The 23,542-nt window shown below is 38.5% G+C and overlaps 1 protein-coding gene across 1 annotated transcript in view; it reads left to right on the top strand.

Annotated features, from left to right (window-relative positions):
• The first annotated feature begins 1,323 nt into the window (after nucleotides 1-1,323).
• LOC124134949 (tricarboxylate transport protein, mitochondrial-like) overlaps nucleotides 1,324-23,542 on the top strand; it is a 46,944-nt gene continuing 24,725 nt past the window's right edge. The window contains exon 1 of the mRNA XM_046500069.2: nucleotides 1,324-1,551. Within this exon, the coding sequence (XP_046356025.1) occupies nucleotides 1,443-1,551 (109 nt within the window). The 5' untranslated portion in view covers nucleotides 1,324-1,442. The remainder of the gene's footprint in view (nucleotides 1,552-23,542) is intronic.

Below are 23,542 nucleotides of genomic sequence, written 5' to 3'. Positions count from 1 at the left end.
TCGTCACCAAATGAAAACGATTATTATTATGTTTGGGACACAAACGTAGCGTAACTGTAACTGCATCCGGCAATAATTAGAAGCAATATGTGATCTGTTTAGACGCTTATTCAAATTGTACTTGTTTAAACTGAGATAGTTAAGATACGCATTACATTAACATAACTGTGACAAACTGGGCTGAATAGATTTGGTCTTTAAGTAATAATGTTTATTCTAAATTATATTATATGATTTTAAAAATGAGATAATATAAACTGCAAATATACACAAAAAAGGGAAACGGTGAATCCGCAGCCACTCTACCAACTCGTAGACACAATTTAAGGCGAATTCATAGACGTGTCTTTGTTATATTGGAATTGAATGTTAATAATTACTCATAATTAATATCAGTGTTTATTATTTTGTTTTGGTAGGATTTGCAGGATTCTTTCTAACTAGGGGCGGTCGGGTGGCCAAGTGGTTACAGCGTTCGCTCGTCACGCTGAAGACCCGGGTTCGATTCCCGACATGGGTACAATGTGTGAAGCCCATTTCTGGTGTCCCCCGCCATGATATTGATGAAATATTGCCAAAAGCGGCTTAAATTCCAACTCTACTTTTATAAGCAAATGTCCCCTGCCGTGATATTGCTTGAATATTGCTAAAAGAGGCGTAAAACCAAACTCACTCACTCACTCATAAACAAATAATCAGGTTAGTATAGCCAAGCAGAAGGACAATTGGTGTCGGTACTCGGTAGTATGGGATTACCCAAGCTGAGAAGGGCGATTCATTTGAGCTTCCGTGCCTATCTCTTGGTGACAGCTATCTGTTTAGTTGCAACAAATATATGAACTGACTGCATGAAATATAAATATAGAAACATTGGTCATGCATGACTTGCATGTCAATGAAAGACGGAGATTATATAACTGCCTTTTATTGAAATCGGTGACGTTTTAGCCTGCACCCATTTTTATTCTTAATGTCAATGTTTTTGTGCACAATCCGATTTGCGATCGATCGAAGTGCACTCGAACAGCAATGAAGACAGAAAATGTTTTAAAGAATCTACTATCTTTTACGAGTATCATCGGCTCAATCGGAACATCGCTGTATAGTCTTGTCCAACATTTGTCACGAAGAGTGAATTTGAAACATTTCTACTTTTTTTCACAATTGCTAGACATTTCTTAAGATAAACATTATATGCCACCTGCATCTGAAGCCGTGTGCCACATTTTGTTACTGAAAATCCAACCAAATTCAAACAGGATTCCGATAGATTCTGAATGATGCAAGTCCCGGAAATGACCTATATCCCACCATGACCCTTGAACTAGGTCACAGAATTTCCCACGTGTAGAGGGCGTTGAATGCTAGCGTGATTATCGGACGAGCAACTGGTGACGCGCTAGTGTTATTACTGATGCAGCCACAACTGAGTTGACAGCGCTATGGACAGGGGAACGCAGGGGCTTGTGTCCCCCTTCTACGGGAGAGATGGGAGTAAAATGGCAGCCGCACCGAGAAGCGGTGCCAAGACACTAAAGGGAATTTTAGCAGGTGCGTGGAACATTATTTTGTTACAAAGTTATACAGCTTGGCATTGCATCGTGACCCGTTCACGTTTATTTGTTTACATGTGATTTCCACAGCGTGACTGTGTCATCTCGATTGGTCATGTCACATCGTGGCTGTTATATGCCGAAATTCCAACTGTCAAGAAAATAAGTGCTTGCGGTGGTTGTATAAGTTAGTAGGAGACATAATTTGGATCGATGTTGACCTCGATTACATTGGCGACGTAACGCCACGCTGCGCACAGAACGAAGTCGAAGTCAATAATTAATAGCTTGCCTGTCGTTACATTCAGTTGTAGCAGGGGTAAAAGATATTTTTTGCAAACGTTTCTTAAAACCCGTATTTGCACAGAATGGTGATTTTTCACTGAATGCCAACTGACTGGGGCAAAGAGCCGACACGCCCACCCAGCAAGTCGATAAAAGTGCGCTGGCCAAAATGTGAATGGACAGTAATAGACATCGCACGGTTGACTGGGCACGGAATAGTCATTGTTGGAGCTGTGTCATGTGTATATAAATGTTTTTGAAGATTCATGTTTGCTTCAGTGGTCACCATGTTCAAGGTCTATATTGTGCACAGTCAGGTGGCAATTCGGGGTTGAGACTTTTAAGGGGGTGTCTGATTTTCTGGGTTTTTTTCAATCATCATGTTAAAGATTTTCAAAGAGCTTGTTTTTAAAATAATTTGGATCTGTGCAAGTAACTCTATTTGTAACTGAATGTTTTGTCTTTGATTGAAAAATTGTGTGGTTGAACTTACATATTCATGTAAACATTTTCAATTTTGATAGATAGAAGTTTGTATTTACAAGGTTTGAACATTCATTAGTGACATTTCTAATCATTCTTAGTATCCAAATGTATATGAGGTCTCAAAATATACATTTATTATTTATTATACACAAAATGAAAAGAAACCATGAACAATAGGAATTTGGTCTATCAGTAGAAATATATGACAATTTAGAGGTTATTATGGGATGTGTATTTTCGTAATCTAATACTAAACCAATGTGTATTTCCGTAATCTATTAAATACTTAAAGTTCTCAGGTGTGAATTGTTCAAATTTGGTTGTCAGTATCCAATTAAATTTTATATACTCTACGAATGTCCTGATTTCTAGTTCATCAGTCCCCAATCCCACCTGTTTGTGGAAATCCTATCAATGATGTCTAGACTCCCCTCCCCATTTTCACACATGCCTGAGGACATTGAAGCAAACATGTAGAGCTCCTGTTTCAGGAAGTTGACGTTGGAATAGCTTTGAAGCTATTGTTCAATGTGTATGAAATGAATAGAAGATAGACTGTATTAGAAGCCTGTCTATAAATAGAAAGGGTTAACTGGGTTCATTGATTATATTCATCTGGAGCTGTGGTTTGTAAGTGATACTGTAAGACGCTTTATGCGACATGTATTTAGCATGTTTGGTGTTATAGATACAGGAGTGTTTTTGTATGGAGCTTCCTGGTCCATCCCCAACAAGACAGTCTATGACCAGTGATCCAGTGATGGATGTGTGGGTGGGGGGGGGGGGGGGGGGGGGCGTGAATGAACCTCTTTTTAAAATTTTAATCTCAATATGGCCCAAACCTCCAAATCCAAACCAGCTTATTAAAATACCTTAGGTGTGTTCCGTAAGTGTGTATCCTGACTTACAATTCAATATGCCCTTGTGGCAGTTACCTGTTAAAATCTATGCTGGTCGTAAGAGGTACGACATCATGGATTAGGTATCCAGGCTCTGTGGCTTGAGTGATAGTGTGTCACTGTGCCCCAACAATGTGGATCGTTGTTCACAACATCAATCACTGGTTTGTGTGGTCCAGATTTCATTATTTACCGTTATTTGCTGTTGTCATATAATTGGAATATCACTGCGTGGGGCCAAGCAACAAGCAAACAAACACATAGATATGTTTGGTTCTCCCTTTGAGAGTACATGCTACAGTGCTCAGATATGACAGGATGTATCTTCAACAATATAATGGTAATTTTTTAATTTACATTCAGAACTGGCTGTTTAAATTCATTTTCGAGATATAAAAACCTGAGTGCGTCTTTTGTTATATAGTGTAGAAGTATCAACATGATCAACTTGGTATTTTTAACACCATTTTGAAGAGTCTGGCTAAATTAGAGAACTGCTTATTAAGATTAAGTCTTTTACAAATAGTAAAAATAATCTATATAAAAAACCAAAGAAATTTCTAAAACATCCTGTTCACATACAGTTAGCATTTATGTAAGGCACATATAAGATTTAAAATTTTATAGCCAAAGTCAATCTTAGAATAATATTTATTTAACTCTGTTCTGTGAAGCACAGATATATTCTGTTTCATGTAAACATGTTTATGCTCTCTTCTGGAGTCTCGTCATATGCCCCTCCATAATTTTAGAAATTTTGTCATACATCAAAGTATGTAACTTTTCTGTCATAAGGTAACCAGAATAATCCTAATCAAGCTAATGCTCTTATATTATGCACTTTACTCCATTTTCTATTTCATTCTGATTCTAATTTAATAGTGTTCCTATAAAGGAATCCTGATAGTTGTTTGATATCAGTCATGTCTGAAATGCCTGTGTTTGTATTGATTAAACAAACAATGACCATTCTACAGTCCGTTGCATCAGTAGAACAGCTGGGCAGTATTTGAGGCCAGGCTTCGTTTAACTAGAATATTGCTGATTGGCAAACATATAGATGTATGGTTCTATGTTTTGAGTGTACATGCTACAGTGCTCAGGAATGAAAAAGCGTATCCACAACAATACATTAATTGATAGATCTTTTATTATTTACATTAAGAACTGGTCATTAAGTCCATTTTTGAGATGTGACTCTCTTCTGGAGTCTTGTCACATGCCCCTCCTTAATTTTAGAAAACTTTGTAGTACATGAAACTGTAAATTTTCTGTCATAAGATAACTTGATTATTTCTAATCAAGCTACTACACTTGTAGAAGGCACTTTACTCTATACTTTGTTTCGTCCTGATTGCGATCTAATAGTGTTCCTATAAAGGAATCCTGATAGTTGTTTGATATCAGTCATGTCTGAAATGCCTTTGTTTGTATTGATCAAACAAACAATGAACATTCTACAGGCTGTTGCATCAGCATGATCAGTAAAACAGCTGGGCAGTATTTGAGGTGCTTCGTTTAACTAGAATATTGCTAAGTGACGCTAAGCAGCAAGCAGACAAACATATGGATATTTTTGGTTCTCCCTATAAATATATAAAGAAATAATTATGAATTATATTTTTGTAAAAAATATTGTATTGACCATTTTATCATTGTTGATTTCCATTGGCTGTTATCAGGTTATAGGATCCCATATCAATTTCTGTATCTTGTCCTATTCACAAATATTTAACATATATAATATGTTTTTTGTTTTTTTTAACACTACACTCAACAATATTCCAGCTATATGATGACAGTCTGTAAATAATCAAGTCTGGACAAGACAATCCAGTGATTGACATCATGAGCATCGATCTACACAATTAGGATATGATGATATGCATCAACCAAGTCAGTGGGCCTGGCCACCTGTAGCCCGGATATTCAGGGGTCTATTAACAAATATGGTTTTAAAACAACAAATGTAACAAGTGGTTTGGCCAAAAGACAAAATTTGGAATGTGGACATCTGGCTAATATGTCTTTCACACTTAAAGAAAAAGACTGTCTAGTTTGAATTATCTAATATATCAATTTAAACACATGTTGCCAGAGTGCCATTGATTGTCTTTCACCCAGGTGTTGAGGTAGTCTCTCTTTCAAAGCCGAGAGAATAAAAATTGAAAAAAGAGTCAAGACAGCTAAAGTCTAGGATGATTTGGCAAGTCTAGATTGCCTCAGTAAGGATTATTCTGGGCTCCATTTGGATTTTGTTTTTTTAATTTTCTCTCTCTAAATATTTAAATTACATAATTTTATTCCTGGGACTAAATGTGAGTCTAGTGTTGAGGCTGTTTGTGCTGGGAGTGATGATGAAGTCTTTGTACAGGGAGCACATGTGATATCCAGGTGTTACATGTGTGTCCTATCTCCGTCTCCACATTCATTATCTCAAGAAGCTGACCTCTTATGTATGTACATTCATTGGACTTTGAACACATTTACTTGAGATCAGATGCACTCTGTCGTGTTCAGTAGGAATTGGAGAATTATGCTGCTGTAAATTAAGGCATTATAGCTTTATGGTTTTATAGTCATTATTGTCATGATTATCATGTCATGTCATGTCATGTCATGTAGTCAGGCTATGCAGAATCCGTATTGCCTAGATAGATGCTCATGATGTCAATCACTGGGTTGTCTGGTCCAGACTCGGTTATTTACCGACCGTCATCATATAGCTGGAATATTGCTGAATGCGGCATTAAGCAACAAACAAACAGTAGCAGCTGACCAACAGCTGATAATTGATCGACATACTCGATGAAGGAGACACAAGCACCTATAAGATAGGTCAACACATTTGCTGCCTCTCAGGCCTCAAAGTTGCGACTAAAATGATCACCAATGCGACCTAAATTTGAATTTGTCCACTGTCTAAAATTCAGAGGTAGCCAAATGACTACCTTCAAAAGTATCTATTGCTACAAAATAGATTCAAAATTCTATTGATACACATATGTAGACACAATAATAAACATGTCTGCTACTAATTGTACTCGCAAATAATTCCTCCTAAAGTCAACAGTGAACCGAAATACATAAATATTAATGTAATTAGTATTTTACTTTTGTTAATAGTTTATTGGATAAGGAAGGATATACCTATATAATCTAGTAACATACATTGCATCATTGTTCAAGTCACAAATAACAAAACTCAAGTACAGTTTCCACTAATGTACAATTCATAGACTAGTGCTATGACTTGTACATATTATAATAGTTATTTGATAAAAGATAATTTTAAATGCTTTTGGCTACCTACAATATTGGCTTGACTTCTTGATTTTTACCACTGGCTACCTGGAAAAAAATACTTGTAGCCATATGGCTACTTGGTAAAAACTTAAACTTTGAGGCCTGTCTCTGACCTTGATAGCCAGGGATAATGAAAACAAGATTAGACACAGGTATCTCCTGCAGACAGGAGTTCAAAGTCTAACATCCTGACAGGAGTTCAAAGTCTAACATCCTGACAGGAGTTCAAAGTCTAACATCCTGACAGGAGTTCAAGTTGGTTTAGTCCAAGGTTACATACAGTTATTTTCACTATACTGTGGAACATGACCATGCTTATGATTATTATATTCATGCACATACAAATTCTGTATATTTATCCCCCCAAAAACAAAAAACTCAATATATGCCTATTATGTTGAATACATTATTTTTCTAATGCACTCTCTATAATATATTCTTGTTGGTTTCTGGTTTAACGGTGCACTCAGCAATATTCCAGCTGTATGATGGCGTATGAAAATAATTAAGTTTGGACTGGACAATCCGGTGATTGTCATCATGGGCATTCATCTACACAACTGGGATACGATGACATGCAACAACCAAGTCAGCCTGACCACTCAATCCCCTAAGTCGTCTTTTACGACAAGCATGGGTTGCTGAAGACCAATTCTAGCCTGGAGCTTTATGTGTGCTATAAAACTAATTACACTATATCAAACCTAAAACATTGACACTGTGTAAATCAGTGTTTGAAAGAATTACAGCCCCTAGGTTGACAGCTGAATGCTACAATTTCCAGTTTCTGTAATTTATATCCTTGGTTGAAGGCTTTAGTCAATATCATTTTCATTTTCAAGGGCAAACAGAGTTTTATTTTTTACATAGACCTCATACAAAACTGGGGGCAGTAGAGTAGCTTAGTGATTAAAGTGCCTGCTCGCCACACAGAAGATCTGGGTCTATTAAAAGCACTCTCAGCAATTTGTCCTGATCCTGATTGGGAACACACACAGCTGGCTGTGGCTTGTCATAATGAATGACATTGTTTACGTGATACTATAAAACGTATCTATGAAATGTGTTCCCCTAACAATTGAAATATGTTGCCGGTACACAATTGCCAAAACACCATTAAATATGGGGATATTCAATGTGTGATAGTCAGATGTATAATTGATGGGATATTAATATTTTTAGTTAAGAAACACCTGTTCCACAGGAATTTGTTGCCATACACATTAATGAATATCAGTCCATATAACCCACATAGATGGACCACATACCGTACTCGCTGTAATGACTGCTTTGGGCTCTTCGAAAACAGGTTAAATTTGTTGTCAGAGATCGAACAAGAGGGAACAAAGTTAGTACAAACATCTATGGAACGCTGATAATTGTTACTGGGCATTGACATGTCCCTTCTGCGCTGCTATTTTCTGTAAAAATCTGTAATATACACAAGAAAATATGGACTGTTACAGATAAAATTTTAATTAAAAGAATGAGCCAGAATATTTTTTTCTAAAAAACACATAGCAAAAATGTTATTTTTGTGGCAAACAATTTCTTTTTTCTTGATATAGTGCCACAAGTAGTTATTGTAAGTTGTAGTAGGATCACGAGGGGTGCGTGGGGTTTATGCATCACTTTGGCTCGTGGTATAAAACAAGGGACGCATAAAACCCCATAGAACCCGAGTGAAAACGAGAAAAGTTGAAACCTGAAACAATTTAGAAAATATCTGTTGACACCCAGGTGACAGTACACATGCTTTGCAAGTCCTGGAATCTACCAAATTCTGCATGGAAGTTGCTGTGTTATTTATGAACTGAATGTCAATTCCTTTACACGATTTTGACTAGATTATGCATAGAACCATTTGGCCAACCAAAATATATCTCAGAAATTCTAGCCTAGGTCGGCAAGGGTGGAAACTGGACTTTTATAGTCACTTAACTCCCTTGCCTCAGGAAGATGGGTAGTGAATGGATCCAGGATATTGATTTTAATATGATGGAAATAAAATACCCTGGATAATCGAGGATGCAGACTGATGAAAGACCACCAGGGCTCAGACAATGTCTGGTCGTCTGTCATCCATAATGGCATCCTGGTTTCTGACATATTAATTTTGAACAAATTTGATGTGTGGGTAGTCAGACTAGCCCTCATCATCAATATTATGTTGGTCAAAGGTAAATTATCTAAAATTGGCCAAGTACTATTTAATACAAGACAATTTTTTCAACAAATATTGATGGAATTGAAGCATATTTTGTAACTAGAGAGTGCATTTTGCAAGACAGGCTAAAGTTGTGATAACCAGTAAAATCAGTCAAAACATTATTTAATTTGCTTTTGAGTTTAATGAGCTTGATAATAAACAATAGTAAAACTAACTGAGAGTATCAAGTGTCCAATATCAATAGAAATATGAACAAGTGAAAAACTGTCAACTCGTAAGGTCAAGGCCCCCAAACCATCATATTGATATCCATCATGTAGAATGAAGCGGTTCACCCAATACAACGTTTAGATTTCCTCTGACTCTGTTTCCGACAGCTGGACACATTGATCATTTTTTTAAAAAACCCATAAAAATGGCATCAGCTGACTGTAGACAGGTGCATGCTGGGAATGGTAGTGATCGGCTGCTGCAGTAGAGGGTCAATTTTCCGAGAGGTCACGTTATCCTTTCTGTGTACAATCAGCAAGTGCTGCTATCCTCCCGAGGACTCTAATCTATCAAGATCCCACCTCACGCCTGTGTAAACTTTGCTCAGGAGAATGTGGACATACTGTTTACCTACTACTTACTATAATATTTACTTGGATTGGAAGACTTGGTGCTCTTTGCAGGCGAAATTTTGAAGTTGAAATTTGTCAATTTGTATTTTATGATTTTCGGGCAGGGTTGTTTTCTATATTGTTTCTATTGGGTGTACACTGAATTAAAGGGTGAGTGAATGTGATTATGCATCACATTCAGCAATTTGTATGAGGTTACCAAAAATTGTAAAATATATAGAATTAAACTGGCCAGATGAAAATGTTAAAGGTAATTGAAAGAATGTATTATATTTTTCTTGGTCAGTGTCATAACTCTAACATTATTTGACGTAATATTCTGGGGAGTTTTTCTTGTTAGAGACAGACCATTTTTCCTGTTGCTTCTTTAAGTGAGCTTATATTGTTGCGAAGTGTCCAAGGGCCATCTGGCTGTCTATCCGATTGTCTGTCTGTCCATCTTGTCAACTTTTACGGAGTTGAAAATTTGCATGAATGATTCCAGCTTTGTTTCTGAAAGTGCTCACTGAAATTAAGCATGGCTACCACAGTGTTTTGAAAACGTTTTTTGCCAATTACTCAGCCATTCCTGCATGTTTCTTTGTGAAATTTGATATGCAGCAAGTATGTGGTGTGAAAAGTGTCATACATGTATAATACAGTTTTTGTAATCAAGCTACACCTTTTGACCTTCACATCCCCCCGAGCTTTAGTTTTACGGCATTTTTATGTGCCTTCTGAAACTACAATGGTGGTCAGGTAGCCTAGTGGTTAAAGCGTTCGCTCATAACACCGAAGACCCGGGTTCGATTTCCGACATGGGTACAATGTGTGAAGCCCATTTCTGGTGTCCCTGCCGTGATATTGCTTGAATATTGCTAAAAGCAGCGTAAAACCATACTCACTCACTCACTCCGAAACTACAATACATATTGACCTGAAACTTTGTATGAATGATCCCAGCTGTGATGCCTCAAAAAACAGCTCACAGAATTCTGATTAGATTAAACATGGTTGGCATAATTTCTTCATAATTCGGGTGAACTACAGAGCCTAGTGGCTCTCTTTTTTCTGGAAGGAGGAGACAATGTGTTGGTACCCATGACACTTTTTTGAAGATATCCAATGAATATATTGTTGGGGTTTTTTTTAAACCAAGAGTAAGATTACTTTTTTGAGAATTTCTCAGGCCTTCTCCTAGAAAATCAAGGGCTCCCTAAACCTTAAATGGACATAATTATCACTTTGTTGAACAGTCCCTCACTTCTGTGCGATGAATGAATCAGGCTTGCATGGAATTTGTTATAAAACTGCTCACTGACACAATGACAAGCACTGTTAGCTCATGCTGATTCAGTGTCCTGTAGGGTAGGGCAATAGCTCAACTGTGAGATTTCATCCTCTCCCACTTGACTGAGCGCCTCTTGCAAAGCTTAATGCTAGGTATCACCCACAGCAGCCATTCATCACCATTATCCCTGGCCTGTAACCATGGCAACTTGACATGATAAATTTAAAAGAAGTATATAATGAGGAATTTAAAAGAAATTTAGGGCTAAACGTATTGTAAAGGACAAGGTATGCCAAGGGCTTTTTGTAGCCAACATGATCTGCAGGATTTAAGAAATAAGTAAAACTTTTAGAAATTGTTAAGATCCGGGAAAGAATAGGTCTTCAACAACCCTTGCTTCCTGTAAAAGGCGACTATGCTTGTCGTAAGACGCGACTAACAGGATCGAGTGGTCAGGCTCGCTGACTTGGCTGATGCATGTCATCATATCCCAATTGTGTAGATCAATGCTCATGATATCAATCACTAGATTGTCTGGTCCAGACTTGATTATTTACAGACGGACGTCATATAGCTGGAATATTGCTGAGTGCGGCGTTAAACAACAAACAAAGACATAGAAACTGTTATGACATTTACCAGATGAACTCATGAATAAAAACTAGACTTTATCCACACTTGCAAGTTTTGGATTCAAAACCAAACTGAATGCATAGTTAAGGTAAAGGTGTGCTAATATCCTGCTTGTAGAGGTGCTAATACCCTGCTTGTAGAGGTGCTAATATCCTGCTTGTAGAGGTGCTTATATCCTGCTTGTAGAGGTGCTAATACCCTGCTTGTAGAGGTGCTAATATCCTGCTTGTAGAGGTGCTAATATCCTGCTTCTAGAGGTGCTAATATCCTGCTTGTAGAGGTGCTAATACCCTGCTTGTAGAGGTGCTAATATCCTGCTTGTAGAGGTGCTAATATCCTGCTTGTAGAGGTGCTAATATCCTGCTTGTAGAGGTGCTAATATCCTGCTTGTAGAGGTGTTAATACCCTGCTTGTAGAGGTGCTAATACCCTGCTTGTAGAGGTGCTAATATCCTGCTTGTAGAGGTGCTAATATCCTGCTTGTAGAGGTGCTAATACCCTGCTTGTAGAGGTGCTAATATCCTGCTTGTAGAGGTGCTAATATCCTGCTTGTAGAGGTGCTAATACCCTGCTTGTAGAGGTGCTAATACCCTGCTTGTAGAGGTGCTAATATCCTGCTTGTAGAGGTGCTAATACCCTGCTTGTAGAGGTGCTAATACCCTGCTTGTAGAGGTGCTAATATCCTGCTTGTAGAGGTGCTAATACCCTGCTTGTAGAGGTGCTAATATCCTGCTTGTAGAGGTGCTAATACCCTGCTTGTAGAGGTGCTAATACCCTGCTTGTAGAGGTGCTAATATCCTGCTTGTAGAGGTGCTAATATCCTGCTTGTAGAGGTGCTAATATCCTGCTTGTAGAGGTATTCAGGAAACATTTTAATATTTGAAGATGAGCAAGTCTTTGACACAGACTGACTTTCTGAAGAGATGTTAATTAAATCATATGGTAAAAGAATTCATCTTGGGTCACAGATTTGTTTGTAGTTAGGTTTTCTCTTGATTTTCAGCATTCTTCTCACACTTTTGCCATCCTTGTGCACTTGAAAGTTGAAAACTGCAAGTATGAAAAAGATGAAAAGGCTAGTTGTCAACCATTTGGACATGTCTGGTAATTCTCGTTGAAAGTTCTTATTAGACAGTTTTGAGTAATTTTGACATTTCCAGTGGGACAAATAGAGCCCGTAACTTCCCTTATCCTTCCCCCTGTTTGTGTTCTGGAGGTGACTTAGTGAGGCCAGTACCCCATGCTTGTTGTAAGAGCTGACTAGGTCCCCAGTACCCCATGCTTGTTGTAAGAGCTGACTAGGTCCCCAGTACCCCATGCTTGTTGTAAGAGCTGACTAGGTCCCCAGTAACCCATGCTTGTTGTAAGAGCTGACTAGGTCCCCAGTACCCATGCTTGTTGTAAGGGCTGACTAGGTCCCCAGTACCCCATGCTTGTTGTAAGAGCTGACTAGGTCCCCAGTACCCCATGCTTGTTGTAAGAGCTGACTAGGTCCCCAGTACCCCATGCTTGTTGTAAGAGCTGACTAGGCCCCAAGTACCCCATGCTTGTTGTAAGAGCAGACTAGGTCCCCAGTACCCCATGCTTGTTGTAAGAGCTGACTAGGCCCCCAGTACCTCATGCTTGTTGTAAGAGCTGACTAGGTCCCCAGTACCCCATGCTTGTTGTAAGAGCTGACTAGGTCCCCAGTACCTCATGCTTGTTGTAAGAGCTGACTAGGCCCCCAGTTAAATTAAGTTAAATTAATGATGCATTAATATAAAATGTTACAGGAACATATGCACATTATCTTGAAGAACCAACAGTTTGATGACATCAAGCCTAACAGAGCATGACAAATAACATGTAACACGGGGATTAGTGAGTGAGTGAGTGAGTTTGGTTTAACGCTGCTTTTTAACATTATTCCAGTTATATCAAGGCGTGTCAGCTTAATGTGGTAGGAAAGTCCAAGTGATGCAGGTCTCAGACGTTTACCACTTTGGTGAAACCCACGAGTACGGGTATGGTGCTGACAAACCTAGAAACATAATCGGGGCGAACCGGGATTCGAACCCACAATCATGGGTTTCTGGCTTGCCCAAGGGATGCAACTCTGCACAGCGATTCGTGCACCTTAGACGACTCTGCCACCCGTGCCCCCCACAGGGATTAGTGATGTCGCATGGAATATAAAGTTGAAAGGTTGGGAGTGTGTTCAAAGAACGATTGTGTGTGGACAAGTATGGGTTAGTCAGACACTAATTTGAGTCTTTCTTTACATACACTTGGTGCATGTAGACATAAATATTAGGATGCATTTTTCAATAATAGGTTGAATTTGTGTGCTAAATCGAGCCCTGACATGGCTGATTAAGTGTCACACAATTACTGTAGATCCTTCACTCTTATAACCTTGGAGATACAGTGGGGATTCCGGGTTACAATAGGTCCACAGCAAACTAATACATTCTTAAAGTTCATGGACTGGGTGGTCAGGTTTGGTGACTTGGTTGACTGTGTGTGTCATCATACCCGACCGCTTGATCGCTGCTCATAATATTAATCACTGGTTTGTCTGGTCCAGATCTAAATATTTATTGGCAGCTGTTGCATAAAGCTTGAATATTGCTGATTATATTGTTAAAACAAAGACGCAAACAAGCATGTTTTGTATGCAGACTGGTACCTGGATCGAGAATTTAATCAGCAATCTGTGGTAGATTTAAGGATAGTTCCAATGTCAAATGGCAGGAGATTATATCCTACTAAATGTATTGGTCAGTCAATTTGGTATATTTAATGATATTCCCACTTTAAGTGGGTAGTACATTCATTGATTTCTCCCACACTTGCACTACGATTCAGTGGCAGACTGTATAATCTGCCCAGTAGATGGACATAGCACTTTATCACTGTCTAGAGCCAGGCCAACTTGCATTGATTTCCCTGGGTTGTAGCTAGCCTTACTAAATATCTCTGATAGGCCGTCTGTATTATTGTGTGTGTGGTTCCCATCTCCCATCTGTCCAATTTACCATCCTGCTTAAAAGTAAAACTAGCCCGCTTGATTCAGTGAACATAGATCACCCTGCTATTGAGAAGAAAGTGAGACATTTCCTGTTTTTTAAAACAATCCTCACTGTTGTTGAGATATTGAAGGATGGGAGTGGCTTAGGTTTTGTCTACCCTTTCAGTCTTTTAAGCTCTCAGCACAGCATCGATGAATTAAGCAAGATAATGATGCTGGGAGCTCATGCACTTTTGACAAATGTAACGCTCGAGTCAAGATTCATAATGTAGACCATTTTTGCACATTTCCTGTTCTGGTGCAGACATTGCATAAGTTCTAGCAGTAGTTCTTAGGGCTTAGGGCCAATACATTGTATTGCTGTAAGTTGTAGCATTATTATGAGGGGTACATGTGGTTTTATGCATCCCCAAAACAGGGTTGTTTGATACTTTTTACAACAAATTTATCTTACCATCACGTTAAAACAAATTCAAAATTGATAGAAAAGAGCTGTTCAATTGAGCTGAGGTTAACTTCTGCTTTGTCACGTGACTTTCATTGACTCTGAAAAAGCATGCTGCATTTTGCTTTTAAGTTGGGTATAATGGATTTATCTCCCACTCATACATCCACTGGGTGTCAACAGATATTTTCCAAATCTTTTCATGCTTTTAATCAAGGTGCTCATGTGACTTGATGCACTTTGCGAGGTAAGACCCGCTATTTTACAATATAGATCTTGATCATCGATCATATCGTCTTGATTGGGTGCAGCCATTTTGTTTGAAGTAAATGCAAGCGATATGAGTGATGGAATCTGATTGGTTAAGAGGAGGGATATGGAAGGGACATAATTCGTAATAGCCACTGGTGGTGCTATGATCGAGCCCAGAAATTCCTGCGTAGTTCAAGCAATGGTGGAAACTGGACATTTACAATCAGTTATGACAGAGACCTGGCTAATTGTGTGACATTGCATCCAGAAGGCATTGGTTGATGCTCATGGTTTCAACCACTGGTTTTCCTGGCCCAGTCACTCACCACTTTCATGCTGTAAGCCATCTTTGCTTTCCAGCACATTCCATTCTATTCACTGTATAGATTTGATCAGGCAGTTACATCTTTGAATAGTGATGACAGTACACACATCGAGGGTCACAGCAGGCATATTGCTGACTACTGCATTTAACATTTGAAACAACATTCATTCACATTACCGTATTTCACATAATAACCGCCTAGGGCGCTCTCAAAATTAGAAATAGGGAGCTCTTTTTAGAATATAATTTTGGTGAGTTGAAAGATCGTAAATTTTGTGGTTTATGCTGACAGCCTGAAATGATACAAAAGAAAAGTCTGTGCATATTATACACAACAGATATATTTTCCAAGAATTTAATTGCCCATAATGAATGATGCATATAACACACGAGTGCGTATTATACATGAATAAATACGTCTTGTGTACATTGATCAATTGGAAGGGTGCTAATTTGGATTGTTCACTAACCAATATATTAGCAAACATCGCCATTGGACGCTTATTACGTCGAATATGGTAATCCTAAAAGAACAAAATCCTCTTATGCTTCAGATATTGTTGTTTAAGTAATATCCTATTCCAGTGTGTAGGCGGTGCAAGCTAATAAAATAATTGAGGACAAAATGCTCAAATAACTTGTCCTATAAGTAGAAAGCTTAGCCTTTTATCTTCTGAGACATGTCTTTTTCTTCACAGTCCAACTTGAATTGGCTGATGCCATAGTCTTGAATCAATCGTGGTTGCCTTCTTGTCCATCTGTTAATAGCATCTCATAGCTTGCCATAATATGATATTAGTGATCTCAATCAAGCTCTGATGCTAGTCTCGATAAGTGGGATAACTTGAATGAATCCATACCAATGGCATACCATTGACTCGAGTAAATGTTTTGTTTTTTTAGATTAAATATATAGGGATAAGGACTTAGCCAGGAATTAACATGGCTGCTCTATGTGTCCTCGCTTAACCAAACCAAGCTCTGGACAAAGTTGGCTCAGTGAGGGTTAAATTCATGAGAAGATGATTCAAAGAAGATAAAAGCTTTAATTATTTCTTCTGCACTAAATTGCCAGGAACTGCATTGCAAAAACATCTTGTTTCTATCGATCCAGCCATTTTGAAGCTGTGCTTAAACATGCAGGATTGACCAAACACGCAATTATAGCTGATTATTGATACAGGGAAATCAATAAAATCTATGAAGACACACTGGGGCCTGGTTTTCTGGAAATAGGTACATGGTTCTTGATTCTTGTTGGCCTCGTATGCGCTCAGTCCCTCGTGTTTCCCGTTCCGTCTTTGTCATGAAGTGATCGATGCCTGTCTCCTTCATTGATTTCCAGATGAATGAACTCTTTTGTACAAGAGTCACTTTCATTGGAGTGTTTAGCACTTGTTAAGAATGTTATGAATAGTCAGTTGGAGAGGTGGCTAATCTGTCATGGTTCTCTTATAAGTTACAGCTTGTGCAAATTGAAGGTTGTGTTTCGTCTGTGTTTGTCTGTTTATTCATGGTTTGTTCATGTTTTCAGGTCGGTTCCATCACGGTTCCTTCATGGTTCGTCCGTGTTCGTCTGTTTATTGATGATTTGTCGCTGTTAGTCTGCATAATGGTGGTTTGTCTGAGTTAGTCTGCATAATGGTGGTTTGTCTGAGTTAGTCTTCATAATGGTGGTTTGTCTGAGTTAGTCTGCATAATGGTGATTTGTCTGAGTTAGTCTGCATAATGGTGACTTGTCTGACTTAGCCTGCATAATGGTGGTTTGTCTGAGTTAGTCTGCATAATGGTGGTTTGTCTGAGTTAGTCTGCATAATGGTGACTTGTCTGACTTAGCTTGCATAATGGTGGTTTGTCTGACTTAGTCTGCATAATGGTGGTTGTCCATGTGAGTCTGTTTACTATACCTGAACTTGTTTTGTTTTATTAATGTCATTTTGCTTATTCTTTCATAAATAAGACAACAACAAAACCCTTTGATGTACTGTATTCGACATAATAAGCGCTAAGGGTGCTCGCAAAATTAGAAATAGAGGGCTCTTATGTGAATATTTTTTTGCTGAAAAACAACAGAGTTGAAAGATCATAAATTTCGTGGTTTATGCTGACAGCCTGAAATATTTACATACAACAGATATATTTTTCCAGAATTAAATTTCATAATTAAGGATGCATATAACACATGTATTATACACGAATAGATAAGTCTTGTGTACATTGATCAATTGAAAGGGGTGCTAATTGGGATTGTTTACTAGCCAATATATTCGCAAATATCACCGTGGGCGCTTATTAGAGCAGGGCCCTTATTATGTCGGATACGGTATTTTGTTGGTACTTCAGTACATCGTAATCACCAGGTTATGATCATTTCCCGTCACGTGTTAAATATCTTGGTATGAACATGATAAGTGTCCTTGACCTTGTTATGCACATGCAGCAACATATGTTTGTTTGTTGTTTAATGCTGCACTCAGCAATATTCCGGCTATATGACAGCAGTCTGTAAATAATTGAGTCTGAACCAGACAATCCAGTGATTGACTTCATGAGCATCGATCCATGCAGTTGGGATACGATCAACCAAGTCAGTGAGCCTGACCACCCGAACCCGTTAGTGGCCTATTCTAACCTGCATCTTCACTGGGGCGGCAACATGTGCTACTGGAGCAGTCATCATTAGTATCAAGTTGTATTAATACAATATAATAAACACCATGTGGTCACATATGAAATGACACATTTGACATGTTGGATGTTTTGGTGTACAACCATGGATGAATAATCTGTTTTCTACCCATTATAAATAACCGTTTTCTTACGCTCCTGAAATCATGCAGTGTATTGATCAGATATTGATTTCCATATGCTTGGCTGTTTCATGTCAGGTTAACTAAATTTCCTTATCGAGTTTTACGGAAAAGCTGTCTCTCCAAAATATTGACTTAGTTTACCCTGGAATGCTGCATAATTCAACACTGTGAGTAAAGAGACCCATGGGTTGGGATTTTCTCATAATCTTGACCATGTTGATCAGGTGTGATGGAATTTTGTTGAGAAGTGTCAGAACAATTTCCTACACAAACACTGGTATGGCCCTGAAACCTTGCAACCCGACCTATAACATAGCATATTGTTTGAGACGATGTAACTTTTGGTACCAGCAAAATGTTCATTGGCAACGTGGTGTAGCGTAGCACTCGCTCATCTCAAACTACAGAGTACTTGATTTTGGTGATAAACATATGGTATGTATACGGTCATATCCTGGGTTTATTGAGTATTTGATGAAGAGGAATTTCAGATGGAGGTGCGCAACAACGTTGTTATAAGCTTTGTAGACTCTGAGTTATTCGATGTTCATTGTTAAACTGTCCAAGGGCTGCAATTGTGTTGCTAATTTGTGTTGGCTTTAACTCACAGCTTAAATCCACTAAAAAACTAAAAATAGAAGTTTTGGTCTGTGAATGCTATAGTTTATCGTAAAATTTGTACGTGTAATGATGATAGATAACTGCTCAGTGTCTAGTGTTCATTGTAAAGGTAAAAAAATGACAAACAACCAACAAAAATCTCTTTCCTTACTTTTATACTGCATTATTATTGAGACTGGTCTGAGTGTAAGCTGTTCACTACAACACTAATTCCATGAAAAATCCTGCAAGTAGAATAAAGAAAAACTATTGCTCGACTTCACCAGTTCCTGACTATTAGATTTCAAAACACCCTGCCACACATTATTTACCATCCTCAATTGCCTAAAATACCTTAAATGCATAAATGAACACTTAATTTGCTAGCCTGCATGACCACCCGATCCCGTTACTCGCCTCCTACGATAAGCTGGGTTGCTGGAGACCTATTCTGACCTGGATCTTTACGGGTAAAGTAGGTGAGAGAATGATGATATATATTGTTTAATGGTGCATATCTTACTGCTATTTGTGGCATTAAAAAAACAACATGTTCATAGAGATGAAAAACCCAGTACAGAGTGATATTGTAACATAAGACCTTGACTAGAGAACTACTTTGGCAATTTTTCCTCATTTGGTGTGATTAAAAGAGGTTTTAAAACCATACACAACAAGTTAAATTTGTTTTCAGAGATTGAGTGGTAGCGAACAAACTCAGACCTTGAAACTAAAACTGTTTCAACTATAGTTACTCGGCAGTAATATACCTCTTTTTTGTATAATATACACAAGAAACTATGGACTGTCATGTAAAGTTAAGTCTTTATAGGCCTCTTATAAAGAATATTTACAGATTGGTCTAGAAGTTGCTGAGACTCTCTCTGGAGGGCTTATTGGAGCAGGGCGCTTGTTACAGCAAATAGTTGGTTGGTTTGTTGTTCAACGCCGCACTAAGCAATATTCCAGACAATCCAGTGATTGACATCATGAGCATTGATCCATGCGATTGGGATACGATGACATGCATCAACCAAGTCAGCGAGCCTGACCACCTGATCCCGTTAGTCGCCTTTTACGACAAGCATAGTCACCTTTTACAGCAAGCATGGGTTGCTGAAGACCTATTCTACCATCTTTACGGGTCTATTACGGCGAATATGTTACACTTAGTATGTACTCAGTTAAGGCCATGAAAAAATAAGATTTATGCATTTGGGGAGGGTTACTTACCTATTTGTATAGTCCTACTAATGGATTTGTTTATGTGCCCAACACCTGTACAGAACTAATCACCTGCCCCTAATATATATTCTGGCAGCTAAAAACTGTGCACCTCACCTTGAAAATTTGTTTTTGGATGATAAACTCTTTCACAAACTTCTCCTGTGCTGTTGGTGATTTTGACTGAGAAATCTGTCAACGCCAGGCTAATTGTTTTAGGGAGACAGGATCCCATTACATATGGACCTAATGTGGCAAATGTCATCTGTGAAAAAAGAGCAGTCGCTTGTTATGGTTATGCATTCCCAACGCAAATTCCAAGGGGATTTCATGACAAGCATTTATAATAGTAGTATATTTGCCCTCCCACCTTTGACCTGAGGTTACCAGCATTGATGACACATGTCAAGCATCTGGGTCACAGTGACATAGCACGGAAATTAGACACCTGTAATCTGTACATTCATGCAGTGTATCTGCTACTGGCTGCCTGCATGGAATGGATGATGATGACGATGATGACGATGATGATGATGATGATGATGATGATGATGATGATGATGGAACGGTATGAAAGGACAGAGGTTTACTGTGTAATTAGGATACAAATCCTATTTGCAGGAATTGTGTGAATGGGTGCTTGTCACTGTGGGAATACTAAAGGCTGTTCCAGACCGATGATGATGATGATGATGATGATGATGATGATGATGATGGAACGGTATGAAAGGACAGAGGTTTACTGTGTAAGCATACAAATCCTATTTGCAGGAATTGTGTGAATGGGTGCTTGTCACTGTGGGAATACTAAAGGCTGTTCCAGACCGATGATAATGATGATCATGATGATGATGATCATCATCGACATCGACTCGTGAAGATCCGGGGTAGAATAGGTCTTCAGCAACCCATGCTTGCCGTAAAAGGTGACAAATGGGATCAAGTGGTCAGGCTCGCTGACTTGGTTGATGCATGTCATCGTATCTCAATTGCATGGATTGATGCTCATGATGTAAATCACTTCATTGTCTGGTCCAGACTCGATAATTTACAGACCACCGTCATATAGCTGGAATATTGCTGAGTGCGTTGTTAAACAACAAACAAACAATCATCATCATCATCATCATCATCATCCTAATTACCAGCTGAATATCAGAAATCCAGATTCTCCCAGATAAACATTATGATCCTTGTTTTGTCTAAGCCATGTGTCTTCATCATCATCATTGGATTGTCAGCTCAAGACTTCATCCTGACTTTTTTGTAAACCAGCTTATTGACTATGACTTACTTTCTTCTAATAATATGGTGTGCTTGTATGTAGACATTAACTTGAAAGAGATCATTGGACCAGAACATCTCAACTCAGATGAAAGCTATTTCACAGCAAGACCAAGTAAACATGCTCACTGAGTCTCTGTGATTTGCTTTAAATCCTATCAAAATATGAAAAATTAAACATAATGCTTAAGATATCAGCTTTAAGGCTGAAGTGGAGTAGTGATATTGTATGTATTCCCTGGAGACCATTGGACCCAAGATCCTGCTGCATATGTCATCTATCCCTGTTTTGAAAAAAAACCGGGGGGGATATAGCAATCAGCATGTCTGTCCGTCCAACTGATGTCTCTGTTTTCCGGTCCGGACCAGAAGTCCTAAACTGTTGAATATTTCTTGTTGAAACCATCTTCCCAAGGCAAGGGAGTTAACTGACTTTAAACGTCCAGTTACCACCCTTGCCGACCTGGCTGGAATTCCTGGGCTCGATCGTAGCGACACCAGTAGCTTTTACGAGTTATGTCCCTTCTATTTCTCTCCTATGGACCAATCAGATTCCACCTCTCGTTTCACTTGCATTTGCTTCAAACAAAATGGCGGCGCCCAGTCAAGACAATCTGCTCGATAATCAAGATCTATATTGTGATAAAATGGGTCTTACACCGCAAAGTGCATCAAATCACGCGAGCACCTTGATTAAAACATGAAAAGATTTGGAAAATATCTGTTGACGAGTTGGCGGTGCACATGCTCTGTTAATCCTGCAATCCACTGAAATCTGCACGACGATTTATGAACTGGATTTCGATTTCGTTGAGTGATTTTGATTGGACTATGCATATACTCGTTAGTCCAGCCAAAATATAACTCTTTAATACCAGCCTAGCCAAACTCCATTTCCAAATTGCACCAGATCAGGGGTATATGTCATCTCCTGATGACTCTTGTTTATATTGTCATTTGTTATTGAAGACAAGCTGTTCTGTGCTTAAAAAACAGATCTGAAGTAAAAAGCATATGGAAACAACTTAAACATCTGTTGTGTGATGCTCACAGTTTTGCATGAAACCAGCTACTAATATTTTGGTGACTGCTTCAAGATGTACAATTTTTTTCTCTGAAAAGGAGTAGATGCACAATTATATTTTTTCAGGATTTCCTGCTTGTCAAGTGAAATATTATGTTTGTTCCAGTAATTTCTTAAGCAAATTATTTGATTAAAAAAATCCACAGTTATGCTTGTTTTTTCAACAAGGCTGGAACAAACGCATATTTACGTCCAATTGTGTGGAAACTTGCCAATAAATATTTCCGAGCAGGTTCAAAAGGAAAAGCTAGCTGTAGACACATGTTCGTAGTAATTAATTTTAACAAGTGTATTGTCTTGTATCGATACAGAAAAAAACAAGTTATCGTGTTTTGTTTCATCGCATGTAAACTCACGATGCACCAGTTCACCAATGTATCATTTCAGCCTTAATTCTAGTCACAAGTCAAAAAGTGATATCTCTCAAGTTCCAGTTTGTTGAAGTGGCATACAGTTCCAGAACTGATGTCCCCTCTGCCCAAAGTCTCAGAAGCTTGCTATGCCTGCTGGTAGTGAGACTTGATGTGTCACTTAAAGACCTCGTTAGCCAACAGAAAGTGGACATTGATTCTTTCCCCCCTGGGACATGGGGCAAGGAACTAATCAGACTTTTTGTCCATCTAGGCGATATATCAAGCGACCCAATCAAGCAATTATGCACACATGGCTTAACGAGGTTAACCATGCTAATGAATAGCTTCAGTCTGGTTTTAAATGCTGTAATAAGTATTCCGTACACCAGCGATCTGCATGACTTGGGTCTGATTAGAGAAGAGGTGGATTTGGTCAATTTACAGTGCAGGCAATTATTTTTTTGCATCAGTGGACCTTTGATTTTGAAGAAATTTGTTGTTCCCCCGACCAGTGATTATAATTACAACTGATCTGGTATTGCAATTAGCTTTGTTAAATTAGAAATTTATGTGATCCATATTACATGTGCTTACCTGTCTCATTAGAAACTAGGGATGATTTAATTTGCCAAACATTAATTCTGTATAATTTATATCCCATTAAGTTTTTACACATGGTGAAAACATAACACAGAATGTGTCCAAGCTGACCACTGCATGGCACTGATGCCACTGTGTCCATTGAGTCGTGCATTGAAACGTTTAACTTATCTTGTAACTATTAGTACTGCAAGCTGGATTGTTGTTGAAATGGTTTATTAGAACAAAAGTCCAACACGATTTAATCTGCCAGAAGTCTGCAGAAGAACCGATTTTGATCATCGTGGAATGGACATGTGAAGTGAATTTATGGCTATATTAGGCCACA

Source organism: Haliotis rufescens, unplaced genomic scaffold (assembly GCF_023055435.1).
Source record: "Haliotis rufescens isolate VD_foot unplaced genomic scaffold, xgHalRufe1.0.p SCAF_15, whole genome shotgun sequence".
NCBI classification, from domain to species: domain Eukaryota; kingdom Metazoa; phylum Mollusca; class Gastropoda; order Lepetellida; family Haliotidae; genus Haliotis; species Haliotis rufescens.
This window is presented reverse-complemented; position numbering and strand designations above follow the sequence as displayed.